The sequence below is a fragment of the Manis pentadactyla genome, chromosome 7 (assembly GCF_030020395.1).
Source record: "Manis pentadactyla isolate mManPen7 chromosome 7, mManPen7.hap1, whole genome shotgun sequence".
NCBI lineage: Eukaryota > Metazoa > Chordata > Mammalia > Pholidota > Manidae > Manis > Manis pentadactyla.
Window position 1 is genome coordinate 134,758,620 of NC_080025.1, and position 19,173 is coordinate 134,777,792.

The window sequence follows — 19,173 nt, forward strand, 5'->3', positions numbered from 1 at the left end:
AGGCTTTTTCTAAAAATAATGCTCTTCCCTCAGACATATCCCACTGTCACTCCGCCATGTCTCTGTCCTATTGTAAAGGCCCTCCTCTCCCTAACCACCCTACATAGCAGACCACCCCATCAGTTGCTCCTTTCCCTGTTTTATATGTTTTCACAGCATTAATCATACCTAACATACTAGTAAACTGTCCCTTGTCCATTCTCCATAGAATATAACTTCAAAGAAACTGGAACCATGATTTGTACAGTATCTAGAACATAAAAGAACTCAATAACTGTTGAATGACTAACAGAGTTAGTTGCACATGTACAAAGATGTGGTGTGCATGGTGTTCCATATCCCATCATTTGTAAAAAGCAGAAAGAAATAGCATATAAACAATGTATTCATCAAAAAGATAGTGGCTATCTAATTATGATACATCCATAAGATGGAAATCTGTGTACCTACATAAAGGAAGGTGTTTGATCTACACATACTGACATAAAAAGATTGTTAATGAGAACAGGCAATTGCAATATGTAGACATATATGTAAAAATGTGCAGATGAATAAGGAGGTTTGTGTATGTGTGTGTATTTATACACAGGCCTTTCTGCCTACATACACAGACGTAGATACACAGCATAAAGAGGAGACTAACTCCATTTGTTGGCAGCCTTTCAGGCTCCCCACTCCCCAGTTCCCCTTGTGCCCCAAGTTCCTGACAAACTGCTGCTCCTTCCTTTGGCACCAGGAGGAGATTCAAACCACACAAGCCCCTGGCCTCACGCAGGGACCCTGACCCCGGCCACCGTGAACCCCAGCCAGTCTCCTAGCCTTGCTCTCTCAGGCCATTTAGGATCTGCCTGAGAGGACCACCCAGTCTCTCAGACGCCTCAACTATGTATGTAAGAAATCTTTCCATACCTCATGGTGTGTCATCAGTCTTGATAACTGACCCAAATTTGGGGTGGGGGAGTTCAATCTGTCTCAGGAGGCAACCATAACATAGGTATATAGAGAGATGTAGACCGGTAATGCAATTATTCATGCATTTACATATGGTACACTTATACTATATATACACACACACACACACTCAGATATTGCTGGCACACAGATACACACATATATGCACAGAAAAACAACTGGAAGATGAAACAGAAACAGCGGTTATCTCTAGTGATAAAATTACAGAGAATTTTCCTTTCTCAGTTACACATGTCTGGGTTTGAAAGTTTACAATAATATTTTTATATTCAGAAAATAATCTAAAAACGTTTCTAAGAAAGAGTCACAGCTAAATGGAGGTGGGGACAGGGTGGGAGGGCAATAGCAAAGGATGAGGACGGTCCAAGGGAATAGCAAGTGAGAAGATCCCAACAGGAAGTAACTGGTGCTTCTAAAAAAATTACAAGAACCAGATTGTTTATGGCTAAGTAAACAGGGGAAAGAGTACCCACCAGATGAGGGCCTCAGTGGTAGATCCCTGCGAACACATTGGGGATTTGAGTCTTAATCTATAAGGAAGGGCAAGAGCAAGGTAATAAAGGGTTATAAGCCTAAGAACATGAGGCGTACACGCGGTGGGGGAGGGAGGGCGAGGCAACCAGGAGCTACAGAAGGGGCCGGTCAGGGCACCAGCTAACAGCCCAGGGGAAGGTGCGTGCAGTCTGAATGGGAGTGCGAGGTGGCAATGCCACGGGGAAGCGAGGGTGCTGCCATCATCCTTACAGGGAGGGGCAGACAGGTGAGATGGAGGACTGAAACACGGTCTGGATTTAGGGACGTGGAGGTCACCAGCAACTTTGTCAAGAATTATTTTGGGGGAGAAGAGATGGCTCTAGCCAGGTTGGAGGGGGTAAAGGAATGAGTCGGAGGAGGAAATGAGGACAATGAGGAGCAGGAACCCATTTATGTCATTTGTCTGGAAAAGGGAGGAAAAAGTCAATGAGGTTGAGCTTACAGTTTGTGGGCGATGGAATCAAGCACATTAAAATGCTGACTGGCAGGACCCAACATGGAGAGCTAGAGGGAAATCGCAGGACAGGTGCAACTATAAACCTGAAACATTCGAGAGACTCAAATGAAAAACCGTGCAGGAGGAGTAGGCAGGCTGTTTAAAAATCAGTAGACAAAATCTCAATAGCCCTTCTAAATACAAATAACTAGCTAGAATGTTAGACCAGAAGTTATAATGAAAGAAAATCTATTCACAGTAACAATGAAAAGCCTTAAAATGCCTACAAATAAATTGAACAAGATGTGCAGGATCTATGTGAAGAAACAATAAAATCCCAGCAAGGAGCAGAGAAGGGACATGGAACAAAGGGAGAGGCAGACCTTTCTCTGTGGTAGGAAGACAACACTAAGAAAAAAAAGTCAATTTTTTCCTAAATTAACAGATACATTTAACAAATTAACAATTAAAATCTTAATAGGATTTGGGCAAACAAGGGAGGCACATTGTAACTAAATGATCCTAAAGCTTATCTGAGAAAGAAGAACGAGGTGGGACTTGAGCAGCCAGCTTTGAAATGTAATGAAAAGAATATGACCATGACAAAACCAGACAGATCAATGGACGAAAAAAGTAGGTAGAACTAGGCCAAGTAACTGCGGGAATATAAGCGGACAGATATTTCTGATCCGAGTAAAAAAATGGATTATTCAAGAAAAGGTGTAGGCACAGCTGTCCTGCCATTTAGGAAATCATAAGGCTCTTTCCTGCATTAGATTTGCACTTTGATATGCCAACAGCCTAGAAGAGATTTCTGGAACTTCTGGGTCAGAATCTGGGATGAATTCACTTTGTGAAAATTGATTAAACTGAATACTTACAACTTGAACACTTTATATGTATGTTATGCTTCAATAAGAAGTTTACATAACCTCTCCCGCAGAAAAGAGAAGGCCCCAGAAGGACTGGAAAGAGAGATGTATTTTCATAATCACAGAACCCAGAAATCGTAAAGAAAAATATTGACAAATTTGGCATCTATGAACTTAAAGTTTCTGTATAGAAAAAAAGAGAACATAAGAATGAAAGAAAATGGGAGGGATATTTGCAATATGTCAAAAAGTGGTTACAATTTTGTATGTATATGAAAGACAATGTTTTAAAGACAAAATGGGCACAGACCAGAATGGGCAAGCTAAAAAAGATAAAATACCCAATTAAAATATGAAAAGAACATTCAGTTTCATTTCTATTCAAAGAAATGCGAATTATAATAACAAAGAGATATCATTTATTGCCAGAGAGATTGGCAAAGATGAAAAAGACTGACAAAACCAGCTGGCGAATGTGTGAGGCAGCAGGCCCTGCCGTGGTGTGCCCTTCCCAAAGAGAATTCTAGCACCATGTGTAAAAATGGAAAATGAGCAGACCCCTGGACCTACCAATCCAATTTCTAGGAATTTATCCTGAAGAGGTAATGGCATAGTTGCATACGAATGTATGCATAAGAACTGGTCGCTTAGAACAGAAAAGTATAAAATGGTCTAGACATCTAACAATACAGAAAGGATAAAGTAATTGAAAAGTTGCTTTTGGAATATACATACAGTGATATATCTGCATCAAGAAAAATGGCTTGACTTTTATTTTTATTGACATGAAAAACATCTGTAACACGTTCAATGCAGAAAGCCCGCTATAAAGAGTATGAAGGTTCCAATTCAAGAAGGCAACATAGGAGGACCCTGAACTGGCTCCCCTCACAGACATACCAAACCCATAGCTGCAGCTGGAACACTACCACTGAAAGGAACCCAAAAGCTAGCTGAGCAACTCCTACACTTTTTTGGGCAAACACGTAGAAAACCCACATCCAAACAGGCAGGAGAGGCTGAGACACCATCTTGCCCTATAATCCAACCCTGGGGTTTTGACCCAGGGCCAGGAGGGACTCACAACTCCAAGCCTCCCCCTGAGAAGCTAAGGGTGTAAACCCCATATCTGGCACCCAAACTTGTAAGACCTGTGCCTGAGAGATGAGCCCCCAAAACATGTAGCTTTGAAAGCGAACAGGACTTGCATCCATGCGACCCACAGGTTATAGAGAGCTGAGAAAATTCTTAAAGGACCGTGTGGACTCGCCTGGTCACACCATGCCCACCCCAGCAGGGCCCCAGAGGCAGCCCACTGAAACACACCCAGTCTTTCTGTGAAAGAGGCTTATTTGCTCATCTTGAAGCAATGCCCTGAGAGGCGGGCACCTACTTCAACGCACATTGAGGAGCCTGCTGGCTGGTGGATGCCATCTTTGCACTCTTGCTCTGCCGCACCCCAGGTCTCTGGCATCCCCCAGAAAGGACTGTGCATACATCTGGAGGTTTTACAGCTAAAAACCCAGGGGACACCCCCTTGAACACCTGGGTTTGGTGGCCAGCAGGGCTTACATTCACAGGTTTCACACAATTCTAACAGAGAAAGTGCTCTTAACCAGCTATACACCACAGGGCTGGGCAGCAAAGAGCCAGGAGACTGAAACGCTTGGTTGCTTTTTCTTTCCTTTCTTTCTTTCTTTCTTTTTTTTTTTTTAGAAGAAGCCTATTAGCTTATCTTCATAGCTTAGCCTGAGGGGCTGACTTCTAATTAAGCTAAACACACATCCAGGGGCCTCCTGTAACCTTTCGGGACACCTCAGAGGGTGGGGATGTCTTCACACTCTCCCTCTGGTTTGTTCTGGGTCACTGGTATCTCCAGGTAAAAAGAAACCTGGACATACGTCTGGTCTTCCAGTTTTTGTGGCTGCCGCCTGGGGGACATCCCTTGATCGCCTGGTTCTGGTGACCAGCTTCACGGATCCCACAGGACTAACAAAGAGCAGCAGCTCCTCACTAGCTACCTGCCCCCACCCCAGGATACACTGCAGAGACAGCAGACCAAGAGGCACCCCAAGTCTTCCTGTGAGAGGCCTATTAGCTTGTCCCCATAGCTGTGGCTTCTGCTTAAATACACATAAGGGCTGACCCCAATCCTCTCCAGATACCACCCTCACACTCTCCCTCTGCTCTGCCCCCAAAGTAGTCAAAGTGACCATAATAGTTTGTTAACACAAGATACAAAGATACAACTGTGATACCAAAAACATAAAACATGGGTGGGGGGCAATAAAGATGTACAGCTTTAGAATGTGTTCAAACTTAAGTTGGTATCGATGCCGGGGTTCTTGTTCACGAAGCCGAAGAATGAGCTTCACAAGCACTCAAGGCAGGAGAGCAAGTGAGAGGCTTTTATTTAGAGATAAAGTGAGAGGACAGAGCTCCCAGCTCACGCCAGGAGGGGACAAGAGAGTCCGGGTGGCACGTTGTCTAGGGCTTTTATAGGCAGTTGAGTGTAAGGCTGGAGGCACCGGGGGAAGGCCTGAGCTTGTCCAGCAGGCTCACCCCTTCCCCCAGTGCCTCCAGCCTTACATTGAGTAGTTTCTAGAACATGAAAAGAAGCTTAGGGTGTGGACTTATTAAGTGGTCCCAGAATATTTAAAATTAACTTAACACAAGCAACTTCCTGCTCTGATGATTTCTCTCTGATATACCAGCATCTTGGTCTGGGGGCATATGAAACAAGGCCACCTGCCCAGCCCCCAAGGTGGGCTGAGGTATTGTTTGCTAAAGAGTAAGTTAAGAATTCCTAACGTCTTAACTTCTTGGGTATTAAAATGCAATCTTATCTTTAAGGTGGAATCCCTCTTGCCTCTTACTGTGTTGTTTATGGCTCAGCCTGCATGCTAGATTAGTTTGCCCAGTTTGCAAAATCACTTCAACAGATCTGAAGGAGGAAAGACAGCACATAGGCCTGGGCCTTTTAGCATGCTAAGATGAATCTTACACATGATTACAAATGATTAACATAACATAAACATGTGCTACTCTTCTTTATCTGGGGAATATTAATTGATCTTACTGAAGAATGACTCTAGAGCTGAATGTTTAACACAGAGTTTTAGCAGGGGGTTTCCTTGCATGTAGTTACATTGCTCTGGCTGCAAATATCCTGCCTTGCTTTTTCCAGAGGCCCTCACCCTACTCTGACTACACCCACGGTCCCTGTTTCAGTATTAACTTAAATAGACTGTCATATATATAAGATGTCTTATGTAAGCTGCATAATAACCACAAAGCAAAAACCTATAAAAGCAAAAAACAAAAGAACGAGAAAGGAATCCAATCACACCATTACAGAAAGTAATCAAGTCATAATGGGAGAGCAAGAGAAGAAAGGAACAAAGCCAGAAAGCAATGAATAAAATGGCAATAAGTACACATCCGTCAATAATTACTTTAAATGTAAAAGGATTAATTCTCCAAACACGAGACAAGAGTAACTACTAGAGCAGCTACTAGCTGCATGGGCCGAAAAAAAAAAGACCCATCTATATGTTGCCTACAAGAGACTCACTTCAGATGTAAGGATGCACACAGACTGCAAGGGAAGGGATGAAAAAGATATTCCATGCAAAGGGGAACCAAAACAAAGCAGATGTAGTTAAGCTTATATGAGACAAAATAGACTTTAAGACAAAGGCTGTAATGAGAGATAAAGATCACTACATAATGATCAAGGGGTCATCCAAAAAGAGGATATAATAACATTTGTAAAGATTTATGTACCCAACATAGGAGTATCTGAATATACAAAGCAAATATTAGCAGACCTAAAGGGAGAAACAGGCAGCAATACAATAGTGCAGTCGGGGACTTCAATACCTCACCTTCACCAATGGCCAGGTCATCCAGACAGAAAATCAGTTAGGAAACACTGGCCTTAAATGACATGTCAGACCAGATGGACTTAAATATATACAAAACATTCTATCCAAAAGCAATAGAGTACATATTCTAAGCACAGATGGAACATTCTCCAGGATAGATCACATGACTGGCCAAGACTTTATTAAACAAGTCTTAATAAATTTAAAAAGATTGAAACCATATCAAGCATCTTTTCTGACCACAATGGTATGAAACTAGAAATCAGTCACAAGAAGAAAACCAGAAAATTTACAAATATGTGGAGATTAAACAATATGCTACTGAACAACCAATGGGTCAAAGAAGAAATAAAAAAATACCTTGAAACAAATGAAAATGGAAATACAACATATCAAAACTTATGGATGCATCAAAAGCAGTTCTAAGAGGGAAAGTTCATGGTGATAAATTCCTACATCAAGAAATAAGGAAGATCACCAATAAACAACCTAACTTTATATCTCACAGAACCAAAAAAAGAACAAATAAAGCTTAAAGTTAGTAGAGAAAGGAAATAACCATCAGAGTGGAAATAAAATAGAAACTAAAAAGACAATTAAAAAATCAATGAAATTAAGAGCTGTTTTTTGAAAAGATAAATAAAACTGACAAGCCTTTGGCTAGACTCACCAAGAACAAAGGATAAAAAAATCAAAATCAGAAACAAAAGAGAAGACGTTACAACTGACACTACAGAATTACAAAGGATCATGAGACTACTCAAAACAATTATACACCAACAAACTGGACAATTTAGAAGAAATGGGAACATTCCTATAAACATACAATCTACCAAAACTGAATCCTGAAAAAAATAGGAAATCTGAATAGACCAATTACTAGCAAGGAGATCGAATTAGAAATCAAAAACCTCCCAATAAACAACAGCTCAGGGCCAGACAGCTTTACTGATAAATCTAGCAAATATTTAAAGAAGAATTAATGCCAATCCTTCTCAAAACCTTCCAAGAGAAGGAAACATTTCCAAACTCACTTTCTAAGGCCAACATTACCCTGATACCAAAACTAGACAAGGCTGTCATAAGAAAATGACAAGCCCATATCTCTGATGAACATAGATGCCAAAGTCTTCAAAAAAATACTAGGAAACTAAATTCAACATATATTAAAAGGACCATACACCATAATCAAGTGAGATTTATTCCAAGGATATAAAGATGGTTCACCGTCTGCAAATCAATGTGCTATACCACATTAACAAAATGAAGGATAAAAACCAGATAATCATTCTCAAAAAATACACAGAAAACATTTGACAAAATTCAACATCCGTTTATGATAACTCTCAACAAAATAGATATAGAAGGCATGTATCTCAACATAATAAAGCCCATATATGACAAGGCCACAGCTAACATCATTCTAAATGGTGAAAAGGATTCCCACTCTTGCCACTTTTATTCAACATAGTATTGGAAGTCCTAGCTAGACCAATTAGGCAAGAAAAAGGAATGAAAGGCATCCAAATTGGAAAGGAAGAAGTAAAACTATCACTATTAGCACCAAAAAACTGTTAGAATAAAGTAAATTTGCAGGGTACAAAATATAAACATATACACAAATATGTTGCATTTCTATACACTAATAACAAACTATCAGAAAGAAGAATTACCCATCAACAACTCCGTCAGACAGAATAAAATACCTAGGAATAGGTTTAACCAAGGAGGTGAAAGACCTGTACACTGAAAACTGTAAGACACTAATGAAAGAAATGATCAACAATAAATGGGGAAGATATTCTGTGTTCATGGGTTGAAAGAATATTGCTAAAAATCCCACACTACCCAAAGCAATCAACAGATTCAATGTAATCCCTATCAAAATTCCAATGGCATTTTTCACAGAAATAGAAGATTGCTAAAATTCATATGTAACCACAAAAGATGTGAATAGCCAAAGCAATCTTAAGAACAAAGCTGAAGGCATCACACCAATTTCAAACTATATTACAAAACCTGTAGTAATCAAAACAGTATGATATTGGCTTTAAAAAGACACATGAATCAATGGAAGAGAATAGAGAACCCAGAAATAAAATGTGCATATGTGATCAATTCACAATAAAGAAGCCAAGACCATACAATGGGGAATGGACAGTCTCTTGAATAAATGATGGTAGGAAAACAGGACAGCCACATGCAAAAGACTGAAACTGGACCACTACCTTAAACCATTCTCAAAAATCAACTCAGAAAATGGATTAAAGACTTCAGTGTAAGGCCCAAAACCATGAAAGTAATAAGTTCCTTGACATTTATGATGATTTTTTGGATTTGACACCAAAAAACAAAGGCAGCTAAAGCAAAAATAAACAAGTGGGACTACATCAAACTAAAAAGCTTCTGCACAAGGGAAACCATTAACAAAATGAAAAAACAGAATGGGCAGAAGTATTTGCAAGTCATATATCTCTTTAGAGGTTAATATTCAAAATATACAAAGAACTCATACACCCCAATACCAAAAAAACCTAAATATGTGATTTTAAAATAGGCAGAGGATCTGAATAGACATTTTTCCAAAGAAGACAAAGATGGCCAACAGGTATGGGTGCTCAGCATGTCTAATTTTCAGGGAGATGCAAATTAAAACCATAGTGAGATATCACCTCACACCTATTAGAATGACTAGTAGCAAAAAGACAAGAGATAACAAGTGAGGACGTGGAGCAAAGTGAACCCTTGTGCACCGTTGGTGTGAATATAAAACTGATAGAGCCGATATAGAAAGCGGTATCAAGGTTCCTCAAAAAATTAAAAGTATAACTACCATATCCCAGCATCCCACCTCTGGATATTTATCTGAAAGAACCTAAAAAATGAACTCAGAGATAAACACACTCTCATGGTCACCACAGCATTAAGTACAATAGCCAAGACATGGAAGAAACAGAAGTGCCCACTGATGGATGAATAGATGAAGAAAAGTGATATACGTTATCCAGCCATAAAAAAGAATGAAATCCTAGCGCTTGTGGCAGCATGGACAGACCATTATGCTAGATGAAATCCATCCCCCAGAAAGGACTGTGCACACATCTGGAGGTTTTACGGCTAAAAACCCAGGGGACACCTCCTTGAGCACCTGGCTTTGGTGGCCAGCAGGGCTTACATTCACAGGTTCCACACAATTGTAACAAACAGAGAAAGTGCTCTTAACCAGCTATACCACAGGGTCTGGCAGCAAAGAGCCAGGAGCAAAGAGGGAGGGAGGGAGGAAATGACCCAGAGGTACAGAGAATAGATTGATGGTGGCTAGTGGTGGGCAAAAGGGGTAAAGGGGTCAAAAGGCACATAATTCCAGTCATAAAATAAATAAGTCATGGGGATACATGGACAGCATGGTGACTATAGTTAATAATACTGTATTGCATAACTGAAAGTTGTTAAGAGGGTAAATCTTATGATTCTCATTCACAAGAAAAATTTGTAACTATATGTGATGATGGATGTTAGATTTCTTGCGGTGATCAATTCACAATATGTACATATACTGAATCATGTTGTACACGTGAAACAATGACACTTCACTTTTAAAAACTATATGACCTGTGATCACATTTGGATAAGATATGTAAGTATGTACATATTCTTATGTTAATGAAGCTCTTTCAATATCTATTTATATTTTTTATCTCTAGTAAAATATTAGGTAGCAACATTTTAATTCTAGTTTGTAGTTTTTTATGTTTCCATTGTGGAAAAAAAAAATCACATGTGGTCAAAATTGCCTTTGGGCATCTCTTAAATCACTGAAAATACAACAAACAAACATATCAATGGGCCAAATTTAACACTGACAAAGGCACTCTCCTTAACCAAACTCTAGCCAGGCACCTCTGAGCCTCTTCTTGGTCTGTAAAAATGGGAACACACATGAAGTGTCATCACCACTCGAGGCTGCATCCCCAGGATGACCCTAGTCTCCCTACAGGAGGAAACCCAAGGCTACCAAAACATTCCCTGTTTGCTCCAGTTGATACGGGAAGAAATGGCCCGTCTGGGTTTCACGTGAACCATCCCCCATCCTGGTTTTTGCAGTTGTTCCATTCCCTGACTCTGAGACCCTGCTCATCCTAGTCCCTCATTTTCCCTTTAAAATGCCCAGTCACCTCTGTATAAACCAGTCAAATTCAGTTCCTACAGAACTTTTTCCCTATTGCAAGAGTTGTTACTGATTAAAATTTGTCCTAACCACTTTAGCAAGTGTGCGGCTTTGTTGATCTTTGACAGCACACAGCTTCTCATTAAGCTTACTGCTCACTAGCAATCACTTGTGAAAATAAGAAAAGGGTGTACTTCCCGTTCCCATTTCCTTGTGAAGTTTTGTGCGCCGTCTTACATGTTGGGTCTTTGGGCTTCCGTGTTTCTGGAGAACGTCAGGTATTTGACAGGACAACAAAATCACTGCTCAGCTGTGACAATTCAGTTAGAGTTTTTTGAGACCCTTGAAAGATAAAGGTCTGTCTTTCATCCTTATCTATGGTAGAGTGTTTTTTCTGTGCAGAAATTTTAAATGTTTATGTAGTCTTTTCCTATATGTTTATACTGTAACAGATCATGTCATCTGCTTAAAACACTCCAATTATTACCAATTACTCCTAAGTCCTCAAAAGGCCTAGAAGGCACATTCCCTCCATTTTGCTCACCAGACCTCTTTTCTATTCCAGAACACACCAATTTCTGTCCCATCCCCAGGCCCTTGTACCAGCTGCATCATTTAGCTTCTTTCACCACCCCAGTTCCCCCAGTTCTGTACCTCCAGAACACCAAGCAAGCAGAACCCCTTGCTTACACCCTGAGCCTGAAAGGACCAGGTCCCTCTTTCTCCACCTCCTTGAGACTCATCCTGCCAGCTGAGACTCCGGGGCCGTACCTGGGATATAAAGGGTGCCACCATTGCACCAATGCGACACAGGGAGCCGCTGGTCCCCATCCCCAAAGCTCGCATCGTGGTAGGGTAGACCTGAGGGGAGGAAGCACCCATTAGTTAGGCCTCTTCCTCCGGGTCCTTGAGCCTCCCCACCCCAGGCCAGGCTTCCCGCTCACATAAAATAACGATGATTATACTGGGGTACAGGAAACACAATAGGAGATGTTCATTTTCTCAGTATACAACTTTGAATTTCTAAGTAATGACTGCTAGAAAAAAAACACTTAGAAATTATCCTTTCAGTAACCAAATTCCAAAATATCTGTTTAATTGAATATTCCAAGTATACTTTTAGAAAGACAAGTTCTGGAATTAGATGAAAGATGTTCACTTGAGAGCTATAAATGTATCAGGGTGCTTCACTTGAAAGGGAAGGAAGTACTCCCTAAATAACGCTGATCTTTAACACACATACAGTGTAAATCACCCACTAGTGCACCAGGTACATGCTACACCGTTGGCCGTGCCCTCACTGCAGCATCCTATGGTATAATCTACTTTCTGGCTGCCACTTTCTTACATTTATAGTAAAACCTCATTAATCTGTACTCCATTCATTTAGAATTCTTGCAGGAACCTGCAGAAGTTTAATAAGTAAGCAAATACTATCAATAAAGATTGCACGGAGACTATTTCATATTGAAAGAATGGTTTTTCGTAATTCTAGAGAATTTTCTCTTAATGCTGTGCAATACCAATAAAACAGTTTTTAAGCAATTCACTAAAGCAAAGTACGTAGCCTTTACTTGGTCACGTCTTGTTAGGCGCCATTGGTCAAATGCAAAGGCAAGATGCTTTCCTGCCTCAGTGGTCGCCCCGGTATTTGTCAGAGAAGAGCTGGGGGCCGTGGGCCTTTTCAAGGAGGCTTTTTCCTTTCTTTGGAAAACGAGGCTTCTGGCCATAACCAAAAAGAATGGATTCCGAAACACAGTGATGTTCTTTTCTTTAGTATCAATAAAAGTCTTTTATGTTTTGACAATTCTGGGAAATCGAATAAAAATGACCACCTTTAGGTACACATCCTTGTGTTTTCTTTAAAACAATAAATATCAGAGAAAAATACTTAGAAATGACCCTTTAAATGAACCTTCCAAAATACACTAAATGGGATATTCCAAACAGAACTTAAGCGGCACCCCATATTACACATAGATGTTTTAGGCTTATAAATTCACAAAATAGTTTCAAAAGACTTTGTTAATGGAACATAATAGTATATCAAATATGTCATCATTTCCTATTTTAAACTGTGTAGGGGGTATTTTTCTCTGAGGCCTTAACCGTTTTGACATGCCGTATCTATAATCGGCACATTTCCCTCTCTCTCCATCTTCCCCAGCTCAGTGAATGACAAAACCAGTTAAAATACTAAGTTTCCTATTATTCAGATATTGTTCATTTCTAGAAATATTAGCTCTCTAAAGTGGGTGTTGGAGGAAATCCTTTAAGCTCCTTCAGGTAGTACCTTGCATACAGATGTATTAATTCAATACATTCATTAATGAAGAATGCATCATTATATTCAAATTTAAGCTACATGTGGCAAATGACAAATGGATGGGGAAATGATGTTTCAAAAGAATAAAGGTGAAAAAAATACATTCTAACTTGAAAAAGGGAAGTAAGGAGTTTTATATTTTAACAGCAACGTGCTGCTCCCAGCCTGTTTCTTCTGGAAGCGTGATGCCAGGGCAATGGGTTGCTTTTGACATGCATGCTGTTTGGTGAGAAAGGGAGAAGGTCCACTCTTTTCTCTCAGAGACCGGCTTTCACTAGGCTCACTGAGGAAGAGGAAATTCCCTATCAGATAAACCTCCTGGAGTCATTTTAACGGGACGTTTTCAGCAGATTGTCAGAAGTCAGCAAAAGTCAGGGAGGCCTTATCTACTACACATGGACACCTGAAGTGGTGCCCCTTGCACACCTTGATATAACCAAGCCCTTCCCAGAACTGACCTCCGCGGTGTAAATGTAGATGGTGTTGAAGTTGGCTGCCACCAGAGCCCGCAGCACGAAGAGGAAGCCTATCAGGCCGGCGCTACGGAGCACGAAGGGAGGGGAGTGTGAAGGCCACACGGGCAGCCTCCAATGGCCCTGACCAAGTGCGTTCCAGAAGCTAACGCCCACCCCCAGCGAGCCAGGCCCCGGGAGGCACTGCTGTCAACTGCCCGGACTGTAAATGCCCGACTCAAACCTTCCATTCTACTCCCTGGCCTCCAACTCCCCCAAGGGCCCGTGCCAGTCCGGCCCCAGATTAGCCCACCTTTCACCCTTTGTCCCCCGAGTGATACATAACTGAAGCCACTCTGGGGTTGCAAATTAAGAGTGAAATGAATTCTCACACCACAGGTGTCTATATCACTAAACTATCTTGACAATAGTCCAGATAATTCTAGAGTCCTGATTCTTCAGGTAGCTTTGTAGAAAGATCCTAAATATCTTGGTGGGGGAAGTGAGTACAGCAACAGGGGCACCCATATCCCGTGACAGCCGGAGGGGGGCCAGGTCAGCGGAAGAGGGAGCGGCAGGTACCAGGCAAGGTGGTTCTAGCCAAACGCCAGTCCCCTCTCTGCTCTCCCGGGGAAAGGGGTTTGCCCCCAACACCTGCTGCACACTCTGGGTCAGGAAACCCTATTTTAAAAACCACCGTACAAAAGTAGATTGCTTCAAAGCAACTGGAGAGAAAATACCTTGAAGTGCAAATATTGAGGAGAAGGAAGAATAAAGCCGTGCTTGCCATGGTAATAGAAAGGCTCAGCCGTCTGCCCAGGAAATTGATGCCCAGGATATTTAAAGGATTCACTAGAAAGCAAAGGACAAAGACAGCTGCTGGAACCCTGAAAGCAAGCGGCATTTATCACCACTGGCACGGATTCCTCATTGTCATTTCAGAAAGAAACCTCTTCATCCAAACCTCATGCATATTCGAGCCCAACCCAGTCACATTGCATCAACTTCACGACTGCTTCAGTGCACTGTCCCCTCGTGGGTCCAAGGACGGCAAGCACCGGTGCATATAAAGGATACTTATGCCCAAGATGTTCGTTATATCATGCAGGTTTACTGAAAATTGACAGCTAGCTAGACCTATATTTTAATTGTTTAATACTGTTTTTCATCAAATTCAAGGTGCCTTAATTTTAAGTACCATTATTTTATGTCCACTAAAACAGAAAGTGCTGCAAATTGAAATCCAGCAAACCATTGTAAGACACATCCCAATTTCAGAAACGTTGGAATGTGAAAAAAAAATGCATCTTAGATTGATACAACGTAGGAATTCAAAGCTGTCCTCCAGATTTCTCCTCCTCACACCAATCCATCGGAGACATGACAACAGGATTGGGGGACGCGTTCACTTCTACCGGGCAAGACCCCGTCTATGACAGGGTCGCACTTCCCTCCCCCGAGGCTCCGAGTTGCTCGCTCCCCACCCCCAGAGAGGGACCCGACAGAGAGAGACGGTTACGAGCGATCTCGCCCACGGTGCTGATGATCATGGTCCTGTAGTCGGAGGGGGCGAACAGGTGGCAGTAGCAGGGGCTCTGGCTCCCCCCGGCGGCCTCCGCGGTCACTACCGCCGCGGACTCAGCCCGCGAGCCACAGACCAAGTCCCGCTCCAGCAGCTCGGCGCTGGCCAAGATGACCCCGTAGTAGGCGAAAGAGATCCCCAGCCTGCAAGCGAGAAAACAATGGCATTAGGAAAAGCTGTCTCCAGGCCTCAGGGGAGCGGCGCGTCCCAGGTGCAGGCCCCTTGCCTGGGACCGGAAGGGGGCGGGTCACACACGGGGAGACTGCAGGGTGGTGTTCCTGGAGACTAGGCGGAGGGCAATCCATTTGCAAGAGCAGGACGGGGCGTGGAGGACCCCTCAGCCAGGAAGAGGTTCAAGCGTGGGTTTGTTTCCTACCCCTGCTGTAACAAGTTAGCAGAAACTTGGTGGCTTAGAACAACACACATTTATTATCTCACAGTTCTGCAGGTGAGAAGTCCTGTAGGTCTGGCTGCTTTCTGCGCTCCGAGTCTCACAAAGCAGAAATTGAAAGCACAGAACAGGGCTTCAAGCATTTCTGGTGGAGAGAATCCGTTTCCAGGCTCACCCAGAGGGTTGGCACATTCAGTTCCATGAGGCTGTAGAACTGCTCTCACTTCTTGTTGGCTGCTGACCCGTTGCACCCCGCCTCTACAGGCCCCCGTCATTCCCTGCCTTCAAAGCCAGCAGCAGTGGGGCAAGTGTTCGTGCTTTGGCCCCATCTCCCCTTCTCCCTTGTCTCACGCTTTCTCTTCAGCTCCATCTTTCTGATTCCCACTGGAAAAATTTCTCTAGTTTTAAAGACTTAAGTGATTAGATTGGCCCCACCTGTTCCATCCAGGATGCCCTCCCTATTTCAAGGCCTATAACTTTTTTATAGCCACACAGGCCCTGCACAACAGCACCCCAATTGGTGTTTGGTTGAATCAATATGCGTTGGGAATCTGGAGGGTCTTTAGATTTCTGCCTATCACAAAATGTCTTCAGCAGACCATGAGGAGCCACAGGTTTTTGCTTTTGCTTTATATTTTCTCCCCTTGTTCCCCCTGCCTATTCTTTAATAGATCTTTTTGTTGAAATATAATAACAATATACAGAAAAGTTTATATAGCAAAGTCAAGAAAAAGAATATCAGCCTCCCAGCAGCTCCCCTGGGGCTTCTCTGTTTTGCAGAAATAGTTGCAAAAGCCATCTGTAAAAGACGCCTGGACAATTGGGAAATCACGTATGTTCTGGGTATTGGATGATATTAACGTGATGATTGTTAGTCTTGTCAGTGTGATGATGGGATTGGACTCAGCTAAGACAATGTCCTCAAGTAGTTGAGGCTCTTCCTCAGTGAAGTATCTGGGGATGAAACGACATGAATGAGGCCTGGGACTTGCCTGGAAATAGTCTGACCCAGAAAAACACAGCTGAAGCAAATATGAGTGAATATCAACCATTGTCAGGTGGGGGTGATGAGTAAAACAGTTTACCATGGTATCCTCTCTACTTTCATGTGCCTTTGGAAGTTTGCAAAATGAAATATTTAAAAAGAAAACAATCACAATACCTCCTCTTGTTATTAGCTTTAGTTTATTTTATTTCCAATATTATGAATGTTTTTAAAGTCTCAAGAGGAGACATACCAACCTATTAACAGTGACTGTATCTGGGAAAGGCAACTACTTTCCTGTATTAAAACATTACAATTTTGCATATTTTCTATCTTTCTATAACTGGAATCATATAATATGTATTCTGTGTGTCTGACTTCCTTTGCTCATAATTATATTTGTAAGATTCAGCCATGTGGCATGTAGAGCACTAGTTTTCTTTTTCATTGTTGTATAGTATTCTACTTTATGAACATAACACAACCAATAAACAGTTGGTAGACTTCTGGGTTGTTTGTATTTTGGAGCTGATACAAATAAAATAATACTATGGACTTTCATGTAAATGCCTTTGTAAACATGTGTGCATTTCTATTGGATATAAATCTCAGAGTGGAATTGCTGAACCAAACGATATGCATATTTTCAACCGTAACTAGGCATCACTAAATAGTTTTCCAAAGTGTTTGTACAATTTGATCTCCAATCAGCAGTGTATGCAAATTTGTTACTTTGCATCCTTCGAAACTTGATATAGTCAGTCTTCTCAGTTTTAGCCATTCGGGTGGATTTGTAATGGTGTCTTCTTTAGTTAATTTGCATTTCCCTGATGACTTTAAGTTTGAGCATGTTTTCATGTTTATTTGTTATACATTTTTGGTCAAGTGCTGGTTCCAGTCTCTTGTCTATTTCTCTACTGGGTTGTGCATCTTTTTCATGTTGAAAAAAATGTATTTTATTATATAAATTGTTGGATATATTTATTGGAAATGTCTTCTTCCAGTTGGTGGCTTACCTTTCAGACCCTTCCTGCCAGCTCATGGGACATAGTTCCTAATTTAATATAGTCAAACTCATCAATCTTTTCCTTTATACTTAGCACTTTTTATGTCTTGTTTAGAAAATCTTTGCTTATTCAAGGTGATGGCTGCAGAGAAATGGAGCACAGAGAGGACCACCAGGGTCCATTACATTGACTTGATTATTGGCGCTAACTTCAAAAGATCAGGTTCTGTTATGTGGCAACAAAAAAGACCAGGCCACAGAAGGTTAGAAAGTGAGCTCATATGAAAAATAAAAAACTAGTTGTAGACAACTTCTTTCTCCTTTTAAAAAATTATATGTGTTTGTCTATTGGTTGGTCGGTTGGCTGGTTGGCGGTGGTAGAAGAAAAATAAGACATGCTGGAGTTGGCTCTGTGCTTCTCTCCCCAGGAGTACTCAGAGTGTGTTTACTTTCAGAGGCTTTCTCCAAATGCTTGTTTACTCAAAACTTGTTTTGAAATAATTACGTTCTTACCATATGACCCAGATCTGTAATGTGGTCCGCAAATATTTAGCATCCAACAGGTCTGCAAATCTTCCTCTTTTTTCCTGGGGTAGTGAAAAGGGAGAGGCAGGATAGATTCAGTGGTGAAAGCGTCTCTAATATTTTAGATAATAGAAGAACAGCATGGGAAAGCGGGGCAGCACAGCCCCCATGAGTACACCTCATCCTGCCCCGCGATAACTGCAGCCTTCATCCCAGCTCGCCCGTCTTTGTGCGCCTTTCCTTGTCACTGGCAAGGATGGAAACCCCCTGAATTGAAGATTCTAATCTTTTCACACACCCTCTCCTCACCAGTGCAGGCGGCAGTGGGGTGGAATATGGAAAACAGGAGGGTTCCTGTCAGGTAACCATAAAGCTGATGGCAGATTCTTTGGACGTTAACATTAAAGTGAAAGACCCAATATTTAAAGAGGGTGCGTTGCTTGTGTATGAAAAGAGAAACGGCATAAATTTGGAAAGATGATAAAATGCTCCATGGCTTTTTGTATCTTCAGGGTAATTAGCAAAACTTCTGTCCTTTGGGGAGGAAAAAAAAGTTCTGTCTATAGTCAGGCTTATTAAATACTTTTTGGATATAAACAAGTGAGGATGGGGGATGGGTCATACAAGATTGGGTAATAATAGATTCTTATATAAATCTAGAAATGCTTCAGGGTGTGCTCAGGTGAAAACCAACTGCTCTTTTCTCACAAACTGACCTGGGATCACAGGCCCCTATAGGGAGACCAGGAGTGTGGCCCTCAGTGGTCCAGATTTTGTGGTCACAGAAAGTTCACGTTTAAATGGTTCACCTTAGAGGTCTTGTGCTCAGTGACTTTCCAACAAGTTCTATCCAACAGTGACTATCCAACAAGTTCATCTTAGAGGTCTTGTGCTCAGTGACTTTTAGGCTTAGCTCTTGGAGGTCACTGTGGGTGGAGGGGAGCAACTGACACTCCCCTTTCATCTGCTTTACATGTTGGGGATCTGGCTATTCATCATTTGAAAACCTCTGAGCTAGTCCTAGCCTCCTGTTTTTC

At 41.7% G+C, this 19,173-nt stretch overlaps 1 protein-coding gene across 1 annotated transcript in view; it reads right to left on the reverse strand.

Moving 5' to 3' along the window:
• The window catches only part of SVOPL (SVOP like), a 48,815-nt gene that overhangs the window by 9,063 nt on the left and 20,579 nt on the right, over positions 1-19,173 (reverse strand). Inside the window, exons 9-13 of the mRNA XM_036905509.2 lie at positions 18,125-18,198; positions 15,167-15,372; positions 14,388-14,499; positions 13,654-13,735; positions 11,641-11,730 (exon numbers count right to left, since the gene is read on the reverse strand). Of these exons, the coding sequence (XP_036761404.2) occupies positions 11,641-11,730; positions 13,654-13,735; positions 14,388-14,499; positions 15,167-15,372; positions 18,125-18,198 (564 nt within the window). The remainder of the gene's footprint in view (positions 1-11,640; positions 11,731-13,653; positions 13,736-14,387; positions 14,500-15,166; positions 15,373-18,124; positions 18,199-19,173) is intronic.